At 37.0% G+C, this 25,863-nt stretch overlaps 1 protein-coding gene across 1 annotated transcript in view; it reads left to right on the plus strand.

Annotated features, from left to right (window-relative positions):
* Positions 1–25,863, plus strand: part of LOC139700253 (uncharacterized) — a 110,915-nt gene that overhangs the window by 68,366 nt on the left and 16,686 nt on the right. Inside the window, exon 2 of the mRNA XM_071598876.1 lies at positions 17,391–17,495. Coding sequence (XP_071454977.1) covers positions 17,391–17,495 — 105 coding nt within the window. The remainder of the gene's footprint in view (positions 1–17,390; positions 17,496–25,863) is intronic.

Here is a 25,863-nt window from a genome sequence, read left to right on the forward strand (position 1 = left end):
AAGAAAGATTTCATCCTCCATGATCTATTTATACCAACCAAGTTTTCGTATCCATTTTACCTTCAACAAGTTCATGCAGGCAATGAAAATGAAAATTCTATCTTCGTTTCATCCCTCCCGTTCCGAATTTTTCTCCTTTCAACCCCTTCCCTTCAGTAGCCATCCTTCTCTTTCCTCCTCAATTCTCCATCCTCTCATCCGCTCACGGCCACCGTCACAATCCAGTCCAAGAGGATGAGTCAAATAATCCTTGGGGGGATAGGGAAGGGCATCGAGGTCATAATTTCGTCTTCTCCCCACCAATAAAAAGCCCTTTGTGCGCGCGCCTACCAGATCATCTATCTCCTCTCACCCCAAAAATACCGTCTTCCCTCCAGACTCCGAGACACCCTCCACCTCCTATCCTCTCCCTTTGCCTCTCGACCCCCCAGGGACGACGGTGGCGGTAACGACACTCGGTGGCCGGGAAAAAAACATGAAAAAAATACCCCAGCACATCGCTCGCATAGCCAGCGATTCTTGAGGAACCAAGAATTTCCCCGGAGCGGAATCGATGGCTTTCTTTCACGGTCTCGTGCGTCGTCTTCTACGTCCAGGACCCTCGACGGCGGCGCGCTTACCCACAGGACAGGGGATGACCCCCTCCCCCCTCACCCCCAGGTTGAGGGCGGCATGTCATAATCGCGACGATGTGCGTATCTCTTTGAGCGCCGACTATTTTTATCCCGGACGCCCTCCAGTCAAGTGGTAGCGGTAGAGCAAACTCCAATTTCGTCGGGTCGAGGCCCGAAAAAATGTGGGGAGCGGATAGAGCCCTGGACGCACACCAAGGGTAGGAAAAGGTTTAGAGAGGTGGAAGGACCTTTATAGACTTTTAGAGGGATATATTGTGAGGGTTTTTTGAGTTTACTCTTGATAGGGAGGGAATTATCGAGACCCCATAATGTATATCGGCGGATTAGATCACACGGACAAAAAATATAAATGAGCATCAAGTGGCCTAAAAATTCGTTTTATTAGTATCTTACAGTCCGGAGTCTGAGCTAAATAAAGAGTTTAGGCACGTCAGAAATTTCCATGGAGAGGCCTCGCTGGCTTTATCGCCCATTTTTTGAAACCGCTTTATAAAACGCATTTAATATGTAAAGTCCCTTGTATCATGTACACGTGGCGGTTTAAAGTATATGCAATGGATGTTGATGAGGGTCTTTGCAGGAGCTTTTAAATGAAATAGCCCAGTTTTGACAATCCACCGGTTTTTTTCGATAGTCACCTAGTAGAAAGCAATTGGTTAATTTCAAAATCTTCTAAAAACAGCAAGCATACGTGTACACTACCTCTCCAACTCTTGATTTTGTCATCAGTTACTTCGTAAAACTGTAATTGTTTTTCAAAATACGTATTTCCTTTAACTGTCCATCAATATGTTGCTATGGTACCATTTTTTGCGTCCATACAATTTTCAAATCTCAATCGCGTCAGTAGACTCTAAAAGGAGAAAGTCTATATTTCTATTTTGTTCTCACATCCGACAGGATTGAGGCTTTTGAAATTTGGGTGTGGAAGAGGTTAAATACTGTAAGAAATGGAGATGAAAAATAGTATTATGGAGAATAAATCACTGCTGAAAATTACCCAAAGGGGAGAGATAATTTGTTTTTTTTTTCAAGTTTGAAAGGCGTATTAAAAACAATTGTTTTGGGGATAGGGAACGGGAATAAGAGGAGGGTGAAAGGAGACTTAGGAAAAGATCTCGGGTGGGAACCGATGAACACGAGAGTGAAGTCATGGCAAGAGACCAGGGACTCGACAAAACATCTTACAATGATAATTCTCTCAGAAAAAAAAAACAAATTTCATATCCGGATCATTAAAATCCGATGTAAACCTCAACGGGAAATATATAGCATCACAGAGGGTTAATTTACCATGTAAGCCTGGGAAAAAAAAGATAAGCATTTTCCTTGGGCTTGGGATCCAAAATGAACGTACGAGAAAACTATCCTCCGCAAATACCTCTAGGGCGTAGCCAAAAATGTCCCTGATGAGTTAGGCTATTTTTTAATCATGAAGTTTACAGCGTCATTGCCATTGAAGTTTTGTGGATGCGCTCAATGACTTGCGAGGAGGATCGATAGCGCACAACAGTAAGGTTACTAAGATAAATGAATATCCGACTCTTGAATCATTCATCAACATGTCTGAGCTCAATGTCAGTGCCAAAAAAGAAGTAGATTTTTTCGCGAGATAATACTTTTGCCCGTTAATGTGATGAAATTATAGGAACTGCAATAAAATAAAGTAGAATCAAATGTTTTAAATTGAAAAGGGTTGAAAATTAAAATATTATAAAATTTTTTAATACACGTGAATTACTAAAAATAAACAAAGTTTGCTAATGTCGCCGGTCAAAAACAGCACAAAAATCTTTTAAAAACAAAAGATATAACTATAAGAACGGACCTGCACAGGTATCTCTTTTGAAAGGAAGAACATAAAGGATGAAATTGCTTGAGATACAGACAGATACCGTAGCGGACTAAGACTCTTAAGGCTTCAATAAAATTTTTTTTCAAAAAGTTTGGATTTTGTTCAGGTGCATTACTCACGTGTGCATTTATTGATACTTGAATTTTAATTAATATTTAACACTTTACTTTCTATTTCTTTTTCAGCAGTCTTAAATTTTTCAACCACCGAATTTCGAGACTAAACATTCACAATTAACTGGGAGTATTTAATATTAATTTACTTGCATCGCTCAATGGGTGCTAAATATTTTCCATAGTTATGTTTTTATTTACTGCCCAAGCAGCAGTGTGAGAACTCCATATTAGCAGCCTGAAAATAATGTTCTTCAGTGGTGGACATATTTTCTTACCAACCTCAAATTATTACAATTTCAAGAGTATTTTCAAAGCTCCCTTCATCAATACATTTGGGGCCGTCAAAGTTTGGCAATTTCGTGCGCTGCCAGAGGAGTTTGAAAAAAAAATAATTCAAGTTGGGAAAAGGGCTCCATCCGAATTCCAAAGGCCCTGGTTTGAAACTCTGCCCCAGATTCTGCGAGTAAGAGCGGCGGTCTCACCCGGCACCACTGTTCCACTTTGTCGGTCACGTCAAGAGCAGGGATTTTCGTGTAACCATTCCGGGGGGGAGAGATAGATGCTTAGGGGAGAGGACGGATGCGGGATCTCCGCAGACCCTGCCCACGCGTCTCAAGTTTCCGATTTAACTACTTTCGATACTGGGCCGCTCCAGTCGTGTTCAAGGTGTTCACATTCCAGTACCCTCCCCCTTCCACCCCCTCGTGCCATAAATTCTAACGGAAACGATCGCGGTGGCCAACGTCTATGAAAATACCACCAGCGTAATATCACCCGAATCTCCCGAATCCCATTCAATTAAGGTATAATGTCTCACCCCTTAACCCTTAATTTCTGCATTCCCTAATTTTTAAAGTAAACTGGGTCACCCTTCCACAATGGTTGTGTAGCGGAGCGATTAGAAGGCACAGAAGGATCGTAAAACTGCCTAAGTTTATATGCCCCTTATACCTTATCAACTCCATGCCACGACTGATTTGAGTATTGCAACTGTTTTGACGAGTTTATACTACTCTAGTTAACTCTCTGCTTTTTACCTGCTTTACTTTGCTAAATTACTTGCACCATTAGTGTTCAAGTCGGGAATAGATCGAGGAGGAACTCTTCATAAGTGAACTTTTTAAGTGACATTGCCAAAAGTTTAAAGTGCAGGCTGGATATATTTACTGAGTGCCTTTATGCTAATACAAAGGTCAATGGTTGTCGTCTAGGATAGTGATTCTGCAAAAGTCTTATTGATCTGGACATTGAGGCGCCAGAGGATAGGCAGCAAGAACGGTCTTTCCGAATAACGACGGCCTACCGGGGACAACTAGAAAGAGAATAAATAGTTTTCCCGGACGGGAGTCGCACTTAACAATGATTTCCTCCCGGGATGCCATTACACACCATTTGCCAAAGTCCTGAATGGATGTGTTGTAAATTCCTTTACTGTCGGGATTCACACCCATTCCCTTTACTTGGGACGCCAAGCACACGAGTCAAAATTCTCGAAATTTAATCAATTAAGGTAAAGCGGTCATAATAACAGAAAAATATCTAGGTGTTCATATCCTCTCTCATTTTTTTTTGGCACAAGGAAGGTAAAAATGACTACGGTAAGTTTATGTTCGCGACGGAATAAAATTTAAAAACTTGACGGACGGGTTGACGCTCTCCGGGGGAAAAAGTATCAGATTAAGGAGAGCGAATGTCCGCTGGATTTGCTCAAATGCGTTCATTTACTTCTTGGGGGTTTATTTACACGCCGATTGAGATTCAATTTTAATATGGGTTATGTACCGAAATAGGCGAAAGAAAAAAAATGCCCATGACCTTCAATCTTTTGAAAGCGACTCATCATGAAGGAATGACTCATTCGTTAAAGCAACATAAGGAGCGCCGTGAAAAATTTGTCATGCGCATGACGGGGACTTTATCATCACTTATTTAAGTTAAATATGAAATTCTTTCATTTTGTTTGTTCGTTTAATTCTTTTACGCACTTCTTTATTACCAAATGTGATTACTGAATGCCGTGGGTGGGCTCAACAGGAAGCCACAATGAAGATACCATCTGATACAAAACATACTCCTACCATCTGCCATGTAAGAAGAATAAATAAATAATTGTTTGTTCAATGAATTTCTTTCATTTAGAATTTGGTATCATACAAGAGTTTATTTGTTACGTTGGTAACATACGAGTATTATCAATGCCTATGCAAATGTACTGCAATAACTTACGAACAGGTGTTCGTAGATGAGTCCTGACTTAAATATAAATGGTATACCTGTATTAGGACTAACCTTTGTTCACGTTTTATCAATATCAGGGCCATTGACTTGGACTGGCTGGCCGCTATGACTAGATTCATTGCCTACCCTATAATTCAGCGCTGATGACATATAAAAGCACTCATGCTAAAATATTTGATTGAAGCGATAGACCCGAAAAAAACACTCCGATCTTTTGATCTTATTGATAAGAAATGTCAACAAAGCGTTACAAGTATCTAAAATTCCTGAGATAAAACGTAATCTCTGAATTGAGTATCAAACACGCAATAACAGTGACTATCGTAACATTTGAAAATTAAGGTAATCGAAGAACTGTAGATAAGTACATTCAAGATCAAGATTGTGCCATGATGTTGATCATATTCTTGTTCCATATTCAAGAAGAGAATTCGCGTAATATTACCTAATTAATTCTCAGGTAGTACTTTCAATGAATTTTTTTTAAATGTAAACAATACATATTGAAAATTACCCATTATATTTCACCATCAATTAAAACAAGTTAAACACTGAAAGCGTAAGATGCATCGGTAAATATTCTCTTTCTTTTCATCTCTGCCTTTTAGTGATGTCCTAATTAGGGAATTTATTTATAAAATAACTTTAACATATAGGGAGACATCTGATGAATATTTGAACATTTCGAGTATTGGACGGGTGCCTTGACAAGAGATTGTGCTAGCTCAGTAACTTTTATTCGTTCTGGCCTATTTAACTTGGACGTGATTAGAAAAAGTTTCACCAGCGAAATTTATATTTAATTTTACCGGTTCATTATATCTACTTAATAACTACACAAGTACTATATAATTTGATGAAAATCCTAATGAGAAATTCACAACTACGCTGTGCAATCGGTATCTTGACAGGGGATCGTTTGGCCAGTGTGAATTTGCGGTGCGATGAAGTTGTTTTTACCGAGATGATGACTCGATGATTAGTCTGAAATTCATATAATATTGTGTTTACAGCAACATGTAAAAGTGATGGACGTTCGAAAATTATTTTATAAAATATTTGGACATCTTTCTTTTGCATCGGCTCTCATTTCACCGGGGTGCCGGTATCCAACCTGTCTCTTGACTTTACTGTTTAATGAATCTATGCGTAATTTTCCACCGCATTTATTTATTTAACACACCAATATTTAACATTTCCATTGTACGGATGAAAAGCAATTACGATCCATCATTCACGTATCCTCTGAAATTATAATTTTAAGAGGCAAATTGTAGAATAAGTTTGATTATTATATCGAATTTTTTCCTTCTGTACATAGGTATAGAAATCCTGGACATTTATTTTTGCTTAATGCTGAGTTCCATAAAATAATTGCTTTCATAGCATATCCAGCCGTTAATTTTATTTTGATTGGATTTCATGTCATCGTTTGATATAAATGGGTGCTAGATAAAACTACCAAAATTCTGTCTTTCTTTGACGTCGCTCTCGTAGCAACCTTAGCCAACGTCAATTTTTCCAATAATGTGGAATATTTTAAATCAAGCTATGAGCAAGAGAATTCAGTACTGATTACTCTCACTCGTCCACTGCTCCCTCTTCACCCAATTTTTACTCCAGTCCTGCTGTGGCTTCATAATCACTTACCACAACTAACATTAACACTTGTCATGCGTACCAACGGAGGTTGAAATATACCTGTATATATGCCAGATATGGTTTGTCAAGCATGCCATAATTTATCTGTATAATGCGGATTTAAGCATAAGGTTTCGTATTCAGAAAGAAAATTTATTTAAATACTATGACAGCAGTTCGCAGATCGATCTACATGGAGAGGAGGCGGCGTTGATTAAATGTGCTGAAATCAAGGACCACGGATGTGGATTAAAGAAAAAAGAAAGACTGGGTTTCTCATTATGTCATTGTCCTCTAATGTGTGCATAGAGAGCAAACATCATCGTGGATGCCAAAAAAGATCAAGGACATGATGAATGGCACCACTTGCTTCCATGGAGAGCGGCCGAGGCAGCTGACATTTGTGGAAGACACAGGAATATTTGTGGAGAAGAAATGCGCTAATACTTGAAAAAGTTCCTAACATGTGAGGCAAAGGTAATAAAAAAAGAACAAAACGAAAAGCAATAAAAAGTAGGTATTAGAAGGAGTAAAGATAGTGCACAAAATCAATCAAAGGCAAAAATGAATAAGTGGAATCTACTTTTACGAGTGTTTAGGAAGCAGAATCAATAGCGGCGAAAGAATCAGATATAAGCTGATAAAAGCTAGATTTACACCATAAGAAATAACTTATAATAGTTCAGAATACTATTTTAGATGGATAAAAGTATTTTATCAATGATTCAAATATTTATTTCACTTGTAACTTCAACTATATGCAATAAATATTAAAAACAGCATTGGTTGTGAAAAAAGATCAATGGCGATATAAATGTGGCATTAGAGAAAAATGATGAAAATAAAGGGAATTGAGTAATAAGTCATTATACACTTGGAAATAGAAGAGAAAAAAAGATCTATTGAAGACGCAAAAAGAAATAGAAATTACTTGGATATATATTGTGGCATAATTTTGTACGTAAGACCATAATTGGGAGGCCCTTAAAGGATACAGTAATAAGTAAGTGCATGAACGAATAATTAAAAGCAGTTGATTCAAAATGTTCGCGTAAGGAACTATAAAAAAAAGATTGGCAAATAACGGGACGGCTAGAATAGCTGGTGAAAACTGAAGGTCCTACGGGCGGCAGGTGATAATAATGTATGCATGAGTGCCCACTATTCATGTTTCATATTGTTTCAGCCATCGAGATGAATTCAGGTGGAATGATAAGTCCTATTTTCCCTCTGGATTTTATCTATGCGGACGATTTCGCCTTGATAAGGCATCTTCTGGGCATCACCGATATTTGAAATTTCTCCAAGTCAAGCCACACATCGTTGCATTAGTCGGTTTAAAAAACTTCATCATACAATGAATATGAAAAAGTTGTATTTTGTGTTTGGAGAACCGTTGGCTGCTGATTAGCATTTGTATAGATCCAACATTTCTGCAATTATATATATATATATATATATATATATATATATATATATATATATATATATATATATAGTATATACACTAGTAGTATATACACGCCACACGCCCTTGCGGCGGCTTGCAGGGCATTATGTATGAGCGAACTAATTAAAAAATAATCTCAGCCGGATTCCCAAAAATTAATTTTGCATTACATACGGAATAATTTTCTTCTTATTAATTAAAAAAATCATAAACCTACTTACTGGAAAACATTACTCTGAATTCATGGCAATAAAATATGATTGCCCAAAACTTTCTTTGAAAAGGGTATAAGATACTCATTTACCGACCCTGACTGTAGCATAAATTAGGTGCTCGCGAAGGACAAATGAAAGGGGAAACCTATTGAAAACATATTCTCGTATATTTGGGAATTAAGGATACTGTATAAAACTCCCTCACTGTATATAAATCATTCGGAAAATGATCAAAATGTGCCTGGAGGTTTTATTTTGCATACTAACAGGAGCCTAGCCGTATGACATCCGATGTCTAGGTTTATAAGCATGTCGATCAGAAACTTCGTACCCAGAAATAACTCCATCACGAGTTTACCACCAAATAGATAAACGTAGTGTCTTTTGTTTTCCTTAGAGTCAATTCCCTTCTAGCTTACCGAAGTGGTGAGACCATTTCGTTCGAGATTTCTACAGTGAAATGGTCGTCGGAATGCGCTTAGAACAAACATTATTTGTGAAAAATTTAACCATTACCAATAAATTACATCTAGGTCTTAGGTAAGGGCTATTTACTCACAAATGAGCCATAACTGACAATATTATGCATATTTATCTTCCTCGTGGAAAGACAAAAAGTGACCAAACGATAATTATATGTTGCTGTAATGGCTGTCTGAGCTCAGTGAGTAGAATTTTCTCTCATTAACTTGATGATCTCAGGTCTGCAGCTAATGTATTGTATCTTATTACCATCATGTAGCGCCATTGAAACTTTACAGCGCGGAACTACTTCAGGAGACCTAACTCTAAGTCTTCTTATTCTGTTTCCTCGTAATAAATGTGCCAATGGAAACAAAAAAAGGCAGTAAGAAACGATAGCGGAAATAAGAAGCACTTGAGTTTAGCGCTTTGAATTATTACACCTTCTTCAAAACCTCGTGTTATATAAAGAATATTGATTTATGCAAAAGAATATTCACATTTATTTTATTTTATAGCCATTTTCTGCTAACTACCTCTTAATCTTAACTGTAATTTTTTCCCCATTAGTTTGTAATATATAAGTAAAAAAATGATATTGCCGGCTATGATTTACGTGGTATTCAGCATTAGAGATAATTGCCTAAATTATTTACGAGCTAAGCACTCGCCCCAATGATTGAAAAACATGAATTGGGTGTCTATAAGTTAGGAGACTACCGCAAAATATTTCACGTTAAATCCAACAAAATAAAATTTGCTTTAGACAATATGCAATAATTTAAGAAAAAATGAATTAAAGATTTTGCAACGGATTTTCAAATAAAAACATAACAGTTTTATTTGTCCTTGACACTTTCGTTGATTACCTATGTGCTAAGAACAATTTGAAAGCATAATTAATAAAGCAGGCTGGTGTTGCCATGTCTCTCTGGGTTAAATATTTAAAGAAGTCATATCTGAAGAGTTTCTCTATTGATATTACTAAGTTATCACCTACCCTTATGGCCCACTCTCAAGAGAAGTATGTCCAAATTTGACTCAAAACTGGAATATCAACAACAGATGTACCAATTTAACAAAAAAAACAGAACTCAAATCGGAACGATGGGAGCGCCACACGGTGGTTATTCCGGGAACATTTTGTTCAAGGTAGTATATATATATATATATATATATATATATATATATATATATATATATTTATATGTATTTATATATATGCAGTAACACACAATATAGAAACCCAAAAAAAGAAGAACACTCACACGTTATTTCTTGATATTTCGACGGAAACAATCCGTCTTCATCTGAAGATATAGAAGTAACATCTAATATAATAATCATTACTAATCATTACATCTAATAATCATTACTTCTATATCTTCATATGAAGACTGATTGTTTCCGTCGAAATATCAAGAAATAACGTGTGAGTGTTCTTCTTTTTTTGTGTTTCTATATTGGGTGTTACTGTGTATTGCACTATTCGGCACTTCCGTGTTACGTCTACGAAAGCATATATATATATATATATATATATATATATATATATATATATATATATATATATATATATATATATATATATACACACACATGTAAAAAGATATAAGGAAAAGGGATAGGAACACATATAAAGGACAAACATACTCCTGTGTTCGTCCTTTATATGGGTTCCTATCCCTTTTCCTTATATCTATTTCCATATGAATGAATATTTGTTCGCCATATGGCGGGATTTATTGCATAAAATATTTAGCGCGTTTTAATCTTTCTTAGCCAATCTCAAAATTGACCTTATTATTTTCCTTCTTCTATAGCACGTCATCATAAGTTTATCTCTTTACGCCCGCACAATCCGAAAATCTCATACTTAAAGGAACTCTGCGATAAAATATGAGTCTGCATTCGCGGCTTCGTTCTAAGCGTCCAGGTTTCTGAGCAGTACAACGTCACAACTCTAATTATTCGAAATAACCCTTCTTTTGTCTTCCGTTTATTTTACACCTTCTCTGGCACAAATTCTCTCCCAAAAGAGGTGAAAAAAGACGAAGCGTCGCTCGGTTGGGAACGATGATAAGCAGGCGGAAAGACTCTGACAAAGGAAGCAGAGGGGGAAAAATTGACGCACGGAGTGAAGGATGTGAAAAGAATTCACGACATTTTTTTCCTTCCCACTCGCACCCATTGTATCCAGTTTGCTTCCTTTCTGTTAACGAAAAATTCATCCGGAAAAAAATACCAGAATTGAAATGGCCTGAGCATCGAGTACAAAGCAAGAGCGGGAAACCATGCAGGACAATCATATGAACCTTCTTTTGAGTAGGGTTGGCGTGGGAAAAAGACGAGGAGAGGAAACAAAAAACATGTTTGAATACACTATTGTAGTAACATGGTCAATACATTGAAGTGTTCGGTCCATATTAAATACTTATTATATTTATCCCTATACTATTATTAACTATTATTCCTCGAACTATTTATTCCTGTTAACGGAAATCCATAACAGAAGTCGCTACATGTAACTATCAAGATGGCTAGATCAATACCATGGAATAAATCTGTAAACTCAACAGTTTCTGATTTTTTAATGAAATAATTTGATCATTTATGTTTAATTTTAATCAAATATTTATGAACTCGCAAAACATAACCTTGCATAACAACGAACTTCATTGAAGATGAAGTCACAGTAGGCAATATATCAAACCAATTACACCATTCAACATACATATATTTTTGATGAGATTTATTTCATGTCATATTTCATAGTGCTCATGAAAAATTGGCATACATTTGTTGGCAAAGTTAACCCTAATGGTTTATTAAACCGCCGGCCGGTGCTTGCCGGCCCCGGTGGCGGCGGGGTAACGTCCTCGTCTGCCATTCCAAGGGTTGCGGGTTCGATTCCCGCCTGGGTGAGTTTCGCTCCATCTAGGGCTTGGGTGTTTGTAAATGTGACCATTGTTATCGTTGTTAATAGTTCGATGTAAAGGCCAAAATGTGCTGTTTTCGAACTTATACCGAATAAATAAATAAATAAATAAATAAATAAACATGATTTACTGATTCACCACAATTTAATTGTGAGATAAAATAGTCGCCTGGAAAAGGGTCAACCCTGGATCCCTTAGCAGTTGAATTAGTACTTTAGCTAATGCTAACTAATATTATTCTTTCCGATGGCATTTTTTTAAGTTATAAAGTAGCAGGATACTCTGACGAGTTTCCGTACATAAAATGTCAAAAAGTCTTCTTTGAATCATCTAAAGCACCATTCTTGAAATACAAGTAATTGGTAAAATTTCGTGCCAGAAATGCATTTCTACAATGCTATTAATACAGGTATACCTGCATACAGGTATTCAGGTATCCTGTAAATCCACTAAGATAACCATTTATAACAGCCTAGAATGCAGTTCTTTTTCGGTGAAACAGTTCGTCTTTTCAATGCAGATGCAGTTACTCACTGCAGAAGTGTGATTTTTTCCCGATAGAACTCGATATCTCATATATATATATATATATATATATATATATATATATATATATATATATATATATATATATATATATATACATATATATATATATATTCACATACATTAACATGTATACATATATATGTGTGCATACCGTCGTATGTTTGCATGGAATAAACCGCTCGTAAAATTAAAATGCTCCATTCCCAACGTGTTCGATAGTTTCCACCAGCCTTTTTCTTTCCGTGTCGGAAGCAGGGGGTGGGACATACATGGAACAGAGCGTTCACCCCGAAGTTACGTGTGATGGAGGGGTCACGGTGAGCAGGAGAGGAACCGTCGCGAGAGTTTTTCCCCCTAACTTGCAGTGACGGATGGATTGAGCGCGCCACCGTGATTGCTGAAACCAGGCGGAAAATTCTCTTTTTTGGACCGCCGCTACACCACTATCCGTTTGCTGGTGGCCCAGGTTTTTTTCCAATAGAATGAAAAAAATATAAACGTTCTTCTTTTGTATGCCATCATGCGCGTGCAGCGAATGTCGAACTCGTGATGTACTTGCAGCCGTGAGAGACAGCAGCTTCTTGAACTGATGGGAAAAAACTTTGCCAATGTGAACGGATTATAAAAACTTTGTAAAGAATATCGAGGGAAGAAAATACATCGATACCTCATAACAAATCTTTGAAAATTCACTCGATCAGAACTAAACAGAATTTGAAGTAAAGAGGTTAGATTGTAGAGGGAGGAACTTTGAAAGGAGAATCCCGATGAAGTCCTTGGGGATCATTTCAACAAAGAGAAGTGCATACTAATTTTTGATAACATATGAATATTTTAGGTTGGGAGAATTTTAAATAATTAAATTAACTCATTTAAAATTCAGAAAGAGCCATTTGGAAAAAATGAGTGATAATTATTGTAGAAGTAAGAGATTTAAAGCGCTTCCCTCCCGGTTATATTAAGGTGTATAAACGATCAAATATATTTACATCTACATGGTACCTGCAAGACACCGTCAGGGTGTATGGCAAGGGGTAATACAACATCAGCACGCAATATCAAAACTTAAGTTTTTTTCTAATTTTTAGTAATCATAAGTTTGTTAAAATTTCAAATAGTATAGGGAATACAGGGTCATAATAAACGAATTTTTAGTTAAACAGTATCCAAGTGTGAAATACTTCTCTACGCAAAATAAACTCTAATAACAAGTACAACGCGTTAAGGTTAGATTAAGTAAAAGCTTAATGCTATATACATGAAGTATTAATTGGTTTTTTGACATAAGCTAATAAGAAAAGTTTATGAATCATCACATCATTCATCTCCAGTGGCACACCAGCGGAGTACCTCAGCGCTTATGGACAATTAAAGTTGATGTATCAATCCAAAAACTACGCATTGATCCACAAAAAGTGACTTGTTACATTTCCATTCCTTTGATGATTTCGCTGGGTCAATTCAAACGAATTTTGGTGAATATATAATTAACAAAATAGTGGATAAATTGGGCAAGACAATGGACCTGGAAATAAAAAGAAGTGAAAAATCGAAAGCAAGTGGAAGAAATTGCGTTGGTATGAAAGGTCTCTCTTTTCTAGAGACCATGCATTAACTAACCGCATCAGAAGAAAAAAGGATAGAAAATGGACCGGATTGAACGATAGGACAAGAAAAGGATAAACTATATTATTAAACATTACTTAATAGTATCAGACATGTGTTATCTTTAAGATCATTCCCAGTGAAAAACTGAAAGAGTATATCAGGGGCACGAGGATGTTGAAATATATTTATCAAAATACACGCAACTCAAAGGTCAGGGAAAAGATACATACTAGCACTACACTTTTTAAAATTTTTACTCCTGGTTTTGGAGTTTTTATTCGATCATACCTGTTACATATTCTTCCGCAGTCCAAAAAATTCGGCAAAAATTGTACCCATAAACTTCTGGTGGTGTGCCCGTAGCATAACTCATGCGAAGCAGCTCCGCGGACACGTTATTCCGCGTATTTTGCTTGATGCGTGTGCGTTCTTAATTAAGCTCCTTATTGCGCCCGATCTTATTCATATTTTTAGTGTTTCCGTTCTCCAAAATCCTTGGTGAGTGACTGCGCACGAGGAATTGCCTTTATTTTTTTGCCTACGTTATCATCGTAATGAGAGGGCCGATGATAACGTAGGCCTTTTGCCGACATTTCACGGGGGTAACGCTTGAGAAAATGCATGCATGCCGGAGAACGGCTGGAACCGTGCCACACGGGGGCAAGTTTGGAGCACCCACAATTCATTATTCTCTTCACCGAATCCGTAGGATGATGACGCTCTTCGGGGAAATTTCCCTCAAGGGTGGGACGTCTGGAGCTGCCAAGAAAATAACTCATGCATTTATGATGCGACGTCCGATATTCCCTGTTCTCTGGACTTAGGCAATCACAATTTAAGGATAATGGCGCTCGAATAGCAATATATTTAATCGCATCTAAAGGTTTCAAGCTTTCCCAAGTTTAAAGAGAGTAATGCTCGCGGGAATTATTTGCCAGGGTTATTACTTGTATGCCATAATTTAAAAGGAAAAACTTTTCATTACAGCATAAATATTAGAAAACACGTTATATTATGAGTTCCATGAGCGGTTATAAAGCGTAATGTATTTTATTTCCCATCATCGTCATTGTTTGGTGAATCCAAGCAATAGCTTACATCCACTCTCAAGTTATTCTGTTGTCTGCCATTTAATTTCCATCTCTTCAGAGCTCCTTACACTGACGCCGTTCTACAATCATTGTCTTTCCTTATGTTGGTGTCTATCAACAAGCCAATGTTGGCAAACAAATAAAAATTATTACCCGGTTCCCAAAATTTATCTTTAGCATTGCCCATTTTGATTTCAAGAAAATTCTATTGAACCATCGCTCACATATCTACATGCGTTTATTATGGTGAGTAGTCGGGGGCAGCCATAGTATATCGCAAATGAGTTGACGGGAGGGGCGAAAGGGAGGATTCTCATCTGTTTTGGTGACATCCATTGACATATTTAAGATTCGCTGAGATCTTTACGTCTTTTATATACGTTGTAAACTACGAGGTTAACGGCGGTACTATATATATATATATATATATATATATATATATATATATATATATATATATATATATATATATATATATACACATACACAGATCTCAGTGTAAATCACGTTTCCTGGATAGCTCAAGAGGTTGAGAGCCTCCGCCCGCCAAGTGGAAAGATCCGGAGTTGAAGTCCCGGTCTAGGAAATATTTTTACACTCGTGATTTGCCTGATTCCGCCTTACCCACCTCTATTGTGTTCGCCCTGAATGTGTGTTCCTATCCCTTTTCCTTATATCTATTTTTATGTAAATGAGTGTTTGTTCGCCGTTTGGCGGGATTTCGTGTTTGAATGTATATACATATATATATTTATATTCACTTAAAAAATACATGAGTCTTTGAAGATGAAAGACCGGCGACATGAGCAAGTAACCTACGCATCAAAATGCACAGTTAAAGGTGCAATAATGCAAAAGAAAGTGGCAAGTAAACCTTCTTGGTACTTAAGTTGGCCAGAGTCTAATTGAACAGCTTGCTTAACGAGCCATAATAATCATTAAATTCGTCGAACTTAATTGTCTTTTTTATGTCGTGATACCATTGCTGCATTTTTCAAGGCAGCAAATGAGCTTAAGGGACTTGAAATAATCATTAAATTTTCATTAAAATTAAGAATTATTACCCGTAATGACGCACATAATGGTGGTGAGAATAAATATTTTAAGCGGGATAAACTGCTGGTAGCGATTTCTTAGGGTAGCGAGATCTAAATCGCCCCGGATCGAAGGCGGTTAGAAGTATTTGCAAATGAGCCAGTTCCAACCGTTTCACCCCCAGCTTTAAGCTTACTACCTGGTAAGAGGTACTTATGGGAGGAGGGAAGAAGAATTTGTGTCAAGTTGAGCAACTCAGGTTCAAAGTTGGCAACTTAAAATCAGTGAATCACTCAGCAAACATATATCACAGTGTCACCAACTTCTCTCGGGAAAGCGACCCATCCAAACTACTTGTGATCTTTTCCAAGAAAGCAGACAACGACGATTATTCGCCAACTCTTGGGCAATCTGTTTCTTATCCGTTCAAAATGCTTGATTTAAATCGTAAATGTAGAACACTTAAACGGGAATTAAATGAAGTTCACAATGTAGTTTTCCACTGTTCAAAGAATAAAAATTGTTCTTCATTTAATGAACATGAACTTCCACAAAGTTGAGCCATAAACAATTGAATACTTATACGGGCCTTTAACCTAGTAACATTTCAATCACTATGCAAAACTTTACAATACATTTTTACTAATACATTTTTATTCACGGCATTTGGTACTGAATTGCAGCTTGATGTAGATAAGCACATTACAATTATATCTTCCCAAAAATTATGTGTATTCCAAGAATAGTCAGGAGTTTAACATGGATTATACACGAGTGGAATAATATGCTGTGATACGCGTTTACTTTTCCAGGTTTTAAAGTCTCCACGACAGTTTGTACCTTGAGTGAATGAAAATTATAACTCCAATTGGATATTGTAATCCATTTTACGATTGGTTATGTGCAGGTTTCCAGATTTTAATTTTGTGTTTACTTTTCAATATTTGTGGTTGTTAAATTATAAAATCCAACACCGCATTAAAATTTATAATTCTTTCCATCTAAAACAATTTCTAAAAACTTGAATTTCCTCATGTTTGAACTTATTTGGTTACGTTGAAGCTACTAGACAACTTGTTTGGCAAAATGAAAGTATATTATCTCTGAAAGATAAAAATAGTTTTCAATATTGGCACCTTCAATTAAAGGCAACTTTGAGTTTCTGAAAAAGGGGAATATTTTCTGAAGCTTATATGATGCAAGGCTGTAACACTGATACTGTTTGAAATACCTTTACATAATGGGGAAGAGAAGGTGAGGGAGGATTAAACTAAGTTTAGCCTGATTATTTTGAGCAACCCGCAGTCATTTCTATCATCATTAAACTAATTTAAATAAGTAATTAGAGTAGAGGACAAATTTTTCATAAATACGTGTATTTATTGATATAATTTCATTGATCAAGGAGTTAAATTATGGAATTGAAATTTATTGAAACATGAAATAAAATCTATGGATGAAAGTTTTACGCTTCTTTAATATAAGCCGAAAATTTTCCAAAGACATTGGAGCAATTGAAAATTATACTCATCTATTTTTTCTTTTCCTCTCTACAGTCTCTTCGAGACGCATCCTGACGTCCAGGAGGTGTTCATTCCTTTCAAGGGGATGGCCAAGGAAGAGCTGAGGAATAATAAGACGTTGAAAGCGCACGCTCTCAAGTGAGTTATATGGCCAAGTGCTTCGTGACAAGTGAGGTACCGGCGAGTGGTGGGCAATCGGCAGATTGTTCCCTAAGTCCTTTCAGCGCCTTGAGGGGAAAGGGCGCGCCAGCAAACCTCTTGTATACGTCATGTTCTCTTGTTTTCCTATCATTCGTCACATTTCCCCTAGCATCCTCTCGCCACTTCCATTTGATTCTTCTCTCATACTTACATACCTGTATTTCCCCTTCCGCTTTGTTCCGTACCAAGGATGTGGTCGGACTCTCGGAGATATGAAAGCAGCGCTTTCCTAAAGTTACATGCATCAAAGCGCGACCGAAGTAGCGACTGCATTTTCGACCCTATGGCCATTATTCAAGTTTTTAAAACGGTGAAATTTTTTCACCTTATTGCTTATATGGTGAATACTTGGAGGGGAAAGATTTCCAATTTTACTAACTTTTTCTTTCTTGGTAATATGACCCTAATTCTTAATTTTGGTATTTCTGACAACGCAAAAATTAATCTAAAACATTTAGAATATCATGAAAATTCTTCGTAATTACCAAAGTTTAATATTTTTGTATCCATTAAATAAGTACGCATCTTTAATAGAATGTTACCCATAACTGGGCTTGATACAAATTTTTGAGATAGAGCCTGAAATAATAAATTTCACCACTCAATAATAAAATTTTTGTTAATATTAAATAAATAAAAAAATACATTTCATTAAAAATGGTAGAGAATTAAAAATACATTGAAATGTTACCAATTCTGTTGCAGTAACGTGAATAGTGCATGGGAAAAATACTTTTCAGACAGTTGTAAAATTATTGAAAGGATAATTTTGCATATTTTTTAAACTAATGTTTTACAACTTCCTCGGCCAAATTAAAATTTTATTAAATTTATAAAATTTCTATTAATAGCCATAGAAGTTATTTGTATTAAAAAATTTAAATAATATCTGACAGGATACAGAATGCGCTCAGTATTGTTCTTGTACTTGTTTTGAGACCCATGTTTTTAATAGACCTCTTAATGTACTACCTTTGACAATAAAGTAGGTATGTTTCGCATGATTATTGATTTTGAATAAATATAATGGGGTGTTTTGTTTTATTTATAATTTATGTTTTGCAAATATACATCATCTAAAGGATTGGCAAGTCAATAATTGTCTTTTTACGGCTCTGGGAAGGAACTCTCTAAGTACCTTTGGATAGTTGTCACATAAAATATTTAAATAATATATTATTCATTTTATTGGGAGAGGTGCAGCTGGTTGTCAGTGTCAGACGGAAAACTTTGTGCATAGCCGGTGCCTTTGAATGACCCTTTTCGTCACATCACTTATAAATGTTTAATATTTTTAATCGTAGATCAAATTTTATTTAAACATTGATGAAGGTAAGTCATATGCAGTACGAAATTTAATTAATTTAATGGAAAATGTTAGAAAAGCATGCATACGGCTCAAAGAGTAATATTTTAAAGTCAAACTGAATTTAAACGTTCTCTCACTTAGCGTATTGCCTAAATGTTGCTATGTCTTTTACAAATGCTGTCAAACATTTTTCTGTCATTACTAACTGGCTACATTACTGGCTTTGCGCACTCTCGAAGCTCCTGGAGTGTATGTTCCTGAGGGTACGCGTTCCGTCTGCTGGGAACAATGCACAGTGCTAAACATTCGAAAAAATAATTTGTTTGATCCATTTTATTAAAAACATAAAACTTGACCCGTTTCATTGGTACGAGCTATCTTGATTTTCTAATCTGCGGTCAATAATTCGGTTGAATTTGTCAATTTGGCAATTCGTGATGCTGGAAAGCAATTTAATTCAGACGATTGCCGCGCGGAGCGATATAGTCATCCTGACGCGAAAACTCTAGCAAAATATTCCACCCCAATTAAATCTCGAAATTCCCAAGTGCCGACGCCTTTGCTCCGAAATTAATTTCATCCCATCTGACCGCTCGTCATTTTTGCTGTGTTGCGATTAACGTCGAAAATACTAAAGAGAGTATGTGATCCCTTACTGATTCACCCGCTTGATTTACTGTCGAGTCCATCGGTGCTTATTTCTGTTGTCGAGTAATGGTTGCGTTTGGTGACAATGACAAGGGGAGGCGGACGCCGGAGAGGTACGCCGGTGTGGAGACGTGAAGCACATTTAGGACGGATTGGTCGTGAAAGAGAGGCCAAGAATTTGCCTGGGAACAGGAACGGATACCTGAGGGAAACCCAAAGGCATATTTTCAGGGAGTGAAGCTTCAAGCTGAGAGGAAAACGAAAAAACTCTTTCCCCAGCTGAGACCGTGACTGGTCGATTTTTATTCGTCCTTCGATTTCCATTCCATTTCCGCCGAAAGGTTACGGCGTCCACGGACATTTCCAATCGTTTTGACAAAACCGAGGCGAGGAACCTCTGCGATAAGAAGAAATTTAATTCGTACAAAAATAAGAAGCCAGGGTGAGTCACCCACCGCACGTTCTTCTTGGCCGGGGAAGACTTTTCACTGAAGCTTAAATTATGGAATGATTATCCATGTGCATACAGTTAATATTACTACACTAAAATGTTCCATAGTTCATCCATAGCAAGAAGAGCTTGATATTCAAAGAAAGGTTTATTGGAAATAGATATCATTTGATAGGTTTTACTTGAGCCATTCTTACTATACGAATACTATTGCTACAATAATTGAAGAACTAAAGCAAGGAACGACTGCAAATTTCAGTCAAGGGAAATTAAAAATATGTAAGGCTAAAAACGACGGAACAGGATTGCTGTCATTTTAATGCTTTATAAAAGAAATCTGAAAGTGCGTAGATTTTGGCAAACGCACTCCCTATCCATTACATTTTTATTGGTTGTAAGGCCAAACAAATATCTATCTATCTCAAGAGTTAATTGTTCATGATAATTTGAATAATAAGGAGATCAATTATTTTACAAAGTAAAATTAGTTAAAAATAATATGCATAAATAAATAAATAAATAAATAAATAATATATATATATATATATATATATATATATATATATATATATATATATATATATATAAATGTAAAGCAAAACTCTGATCATAATATGAGCTTCGATAAAAACATTATCGACTCATTCTTTCCGTACAGTTAACTTATGTGCAATGTATCGTTATCGAAATACATTTTTCCAGCGACACCAAACGCTAGAGAATGCTATTTCAGAAGAAGCTGAATAAAAAGCGTTAGGGTAGTTTTGTTCTCACTAACAGGTACTCTATCTATGGAGGCATATTTTTTACGTCCCCTAAAACTATCATGTAGTTAAAACGTATCGCAGGAAAAGAAATCAGTATGACGAAATGGCAACTTTGATCTTTGATTTCTGACGAGTTTGAATTAATATTCAAACAGGAAATCGCCTATTCAAATGCTATATATGTCGGGAGGCTCTAATCAAATGATTCAGGCCGAAATATTTCTCATTTATGATCGTTCAAGAGATATCAGTGGTGATTCATTACATATGTCACGGCAAGCAGTTTCCATCAGCGATATATTTTTCTCTAACTCGCGTGACACATCGGGAGTATTCAGCACTTTTTTCATCTTCCGTGAGGAAGCTTATTGATAAAAAAAAAAGTTTCTCCCCGGTTCAGTTAAGTTAGTACAAAATGGTTTTCGGAGGTTAGTGGGCAGTAAGAGGTCAGGGGACTCGGGTAAGAATGAAGGTCGGGGTGATTGCCAAGGTTATATATTTCGAGACTCCATCGCCCTTTATGAAATTTAATGCGTCGCTTATCTCACGCGCGGCCTCAATTCGTGTCACAGTTATATGTTGGATTTTGCTCCATTCAAGGGGTGTCGAAACGCATTTTAAAGACGTAAGATAGGTTTAAAATTCGTAATGCCACTTACGAGGAGTTGAGTTGAAATTAGTTTTAGATTAAAATTACTGCTAGCATTGATAAAAACAGTGGTAGTAATGTAATCATTACGGGCGTTGGTTAGGTACTTCGAAGGCTAAAGTTATTACACGCAGTTGAGAGAAATATATATTATTGGATGATGTCTTTTCCAGAGGCAGGACTCAATATGTCGACATTCGGGTTGGCTGGAAAACGCGTGGTGTGTCGTCTTTGCTAGAAATATGATACACGGGTAACATAGGCCGATAGTTTATGTGAATACTGGCAAAGAAAGATACTTGAAGTATAGAAAAATCTGGATCTTGAGGATAGGAAACCATGGATTGACGATGCGATTTACTTGAAAAAAGCCTCACAAAAAATAAAAGAATATCACTAAGATGTTAAGTAGAATTACTGCAGTGGTCCTTCGGATTTTATACAATTTTCATTTAAGGTAAAAGAATTCAAATAAAATTAATTAAAGAAACTGAAAATCTTTAACAGATGGAGCTAAAAATCCCCAAGACTTTAGGTTTGTGAATCCGACGGTCGATGTATTCAAAGAGAAGAGAATAAGACGCTCGGAAATGAATTGTTTCCTTGTAGACGTTCTTAATAAAAGTAGATAGTCCGATTAGTGAAGAGCGAATTTCAGTTTTTTATCTTATTTTATGAGAATTTCGCCGTAATATCAAAGCCGATAACTATATGGTGGTTGGGAAATTCGTGGAATGAGAATAGGTGTCAGGCTTTTCTGCAGAAACAAGTTCCACTAAAGTGAGGTGAGCAGAGCACATTACATAAATGTTGCACAAGGGAATGAAATAAAGTACTATACGATTTGGTCGATTCTATGGGCATATCTAGTTTCACCGAAAGATATTCGTTAGTATTTACGTTCAATTTTCGTGAGCCATCATTTACCCGATAAATGATCCAAGATTTCAGAATTTTCCTTCAAAGCTAATCCCTCACCGATCGTTGGATTAATCAGAAAGTTTTTGTAAAAAGAGTTAAATTTTCAAAACTTTCACTTCGTTTTACTTTTTCAACATTAAATAATGTGACAAAAAATACGCAAAAGGACACAGATTTCACTCTGCAGATTTCCAATTGCGAGAGTTTTGAATGCAGTGTAACGGAAATGAGAAAAGCATTTTCACAGACTCTTATCAATCCCTGCCAAACTAAATGTAATTTTCAATTTTAAATATTTTAAATTTTACGAATTCAGATTGTGCACTAGTGTTGTCATGTTATACTCAATTAATTATTTGTTTCTCAACTTAAATATGTACTAATCTATATGATAACAGAACACTCGTGGTTTTCAAACATAGAGGTACATCCTACAGTATAAATCCCGTATACTAAACTGAATTACAAATAAACCTATACACTTATATATTTTACTCTTAATATAAATAATCCGTCGTAACTTCTCCTCTCTGTAAACTATTAATGTACCTCCAATGATAGTTGACCAATAAAATAATTTAGCTTTGAAAAATGAAAAATAACCCTGATATTTTTATTAAATCTACAGATATTTTTCATATTTTTTAATGAATAAACAACCGCTAGAATACAGGGACGCACCCAAAAGTGGTAGGACTGTTTTTCTCTGGCGCAAACGGAGCGGTGGAGGGGAGTCTGCCTGGCAGGGTAAGGTGGAGGGGGCTCTTAGCAACAGACCGACACCAACTTCAGTCGCCTGCGGACTGTCGTTGAGTGAGGACACCGTTTTTAATGAAACAAGTTATTTGTCTGCGTCGAAAAACAAGATGAATCTGAATTTAGAGCAACGTTATTCCGTGAAGTTTTGTGCAAAACTCGGGAAGACGGCAACTGTGACCCTCAATATGATCAAGCAGGCTTATGGGGATACTGCCTTAAGCCGTTCCACAGTATTTGAGTGGCACAAGTTGTTTAAAGAGGGTAGGGAGCTCGTTGAAGACGACCATCGCTCCGGACGGCCGTCGACGGCAAGAACCGACAGAATGTGGACAGAGTGAGGACACTGCTGAACACAGACCGACGCTTAACCAGTGAAGAAATTGCAGACCAGTTAGGTCTGTCAGCATCCAACGTCCCACGCATTATTTCACAGGATTTGGCCATGCGCAAGGTGTGCGCCAAGATGGTGCCGAAAATTCTGCCATGGCGCGCTCGTCGTCAGACAGCTCCTGGCCAAATACGGCGTTGCCACGTTGCCGCACCCGCCCTATTCTCCCGATCTAGCACCACCGGACTTCTTCTTCTTCCCCCTGATGAAAAGACAGCTCAAATGACGACGTTTCGACTCGATAAAGGCCGTTCAAGAGGCTTCGACGAGGGTCATCAAGGGCATACCCAAAGAAAATTTCCAGCGGGCATACGGGGAATGGGAGCAACGTTATACTAAGTGTGTAGCAGCTCAAGGAGCATACTTTGAAGATTATTTAGTCGAAGTAAGTATATCGTCAATTAAATTCTTGTAAAAAAATCAGTCCTACCACTTTTGTGTGCAACCCTGTAATTTCAAATTAGTCCCTCATTTCAATGGTTGTTTCGATGCTTGAACATCATAGGTTATAGAATTATACTTATAAACTGTGCGTAGTTACACTTATAGACTAATACGTGACAGAATACTATATGACAATATCCAGCCTTTTGTAATTCAAACATATAAATTTAAGTAATCATATATATATATATATATATCAATGAATAATCTTAGGTGGATTCCAATTTAAGTCAGCATGAGCCTCGATTAAACTTGCACCTGTGTCTCCTTCCATTTATTCCCTTGGTCCTTTTTGCGCAAAGCCACAGAATATACAATAACGACGAAAATTTCGGGACAGAATACTGCGGGCAGTTTTATTAGAATATTGAACCAACATTCCACTAAATGCGAGTAGTGCTTGCAGCGCGTTTGTGCAATGTCGACAAAAGTCTGGGGCTCAGCGAAATAACGGTTGGAGAGTGAGATGCGGTGGGCTTTAAAAAAAAAACACTCCCCACCTCAAGGATACGCAAATGCGGAAGCATGTGGGAGCGAGAAAAGAAATAAAATATGAAGGGCGAGGGAAAGAAAAGTCTTGAAAGAAGGCGTGGTGCGGAAGAGGATAGCAGCGAGGGTGGGCTGCGGAGGCGAGCAAACGAAATATATTTTTCGAGAGAAACGGGGGATATCGAACCAATTCTTGCTATTCGGGAAGGAGAGGTAGAGAGAAATGAGGGGTAGAGGTAGTGGGTGTGGTTGGAGAAGGATGGAAGAAGCCAAGGGAGGGAGGATTGAGGGTGAGGGAATAAGGGAAGAGGTACACGAATAGCACGAGAGAGAGAGAGAGAGAAAAGGTAGGGGCAAGAGGTAAAACAGGATCTGCAACGGAACCGGAAAATGGTTAGTGGAATCTGTCCATATAGAAATTTCCCAACACGTGAGGTCGTCTGGTCCTCATTCCCCGCCCTTACACCCTCCCAGGGTCTCTCTTATTCGTAAAAAGGTTTCCTCTGCGGGGAAAAAGATTACGCGCATTCGAGCACCACCTGAAAGATCTTTTGAGCCCGGCGCTTCTGGGCAGCAGTCAGCCTATCTCCGGGCCAGGACAGCTCTTATTTTTTATAAGGAGTGGCAGTGATACATAGCCCGGAGGCAGACAAGGAATATTGAATGAAAAGATAGTATAAAGTTTTCGAATGCAGGTGTCTGTATCTTATTACATTAGAGCAGATAAGACCGCAAGCGAACGGGGTTAGTGAAATGTCACAAAAATAGGTCATTGCTTGGGAGACGAAGATTAGCCATGGATAAAGAAGCAACGAAGATTCACTTAATCAAAAAAACTATCTAATGATACAGGAAGTAGTAACGTGCATTAATTTGAATTTTACTGATATTATAATCTCTCTTCTGAGCAAATTATTTTTTCTTCATTTGCTAACATTTTTCAGTATATTTAGATGAAAATTCATGTATATCATTACAATTTTTTCCAGAACGTGCCCGACAAATCAATATTTCGTCAAAGAACTCATTCAATAATAAGATAAGCTTGAATTTAAGTTATGAAAATTCAAGCTTTTTCCATTTTCTGATTATGTACCTGTATGCACTCAAACGTTAGATAACTATTTGTGTAGATATTATCAATTTGCGTAACCGTTACGCTACCACCAATGAAATATCTCATAAAACTCTATTTCCCACCAGTGATTACCATCGCTTCATTATTATATCAGATACCTATTAGCCTCCGGAAGCTTTATGTATTTACTTATGGATATTGTTAACAACCGTGGGGGTCTCAATGAAATAAATTAACAAGGGGCGTATTGCCAGACTATCGCGAATAATTCTCATAGTTTTTGACGCGCGGCGTAATTAAAACCCAAAACAATCGTTTAAATTTCACCCGATGAAACTCGGCATAACCAGACTCCTGGAGCTAACAAGAATTATTGGTACTGAGGTGTGCATTCGCAAGCTG

This window comes from Hetaerina americana, unplaced genomic scaffold (assembly GCF_022747635.1).
Source record: "Hetaerina americana unplaced genomic scaffold, ioHetAmer1.1.p SCAF_10, whole genome shotgun sequence".
In the NCBI taxonomy this organism is placed as follows: Eukaryota; Metazoa; Arthropoda; class Insecta; order Odonata; family Calopterygidae; genus Hetaerina; species Hetaerina americana.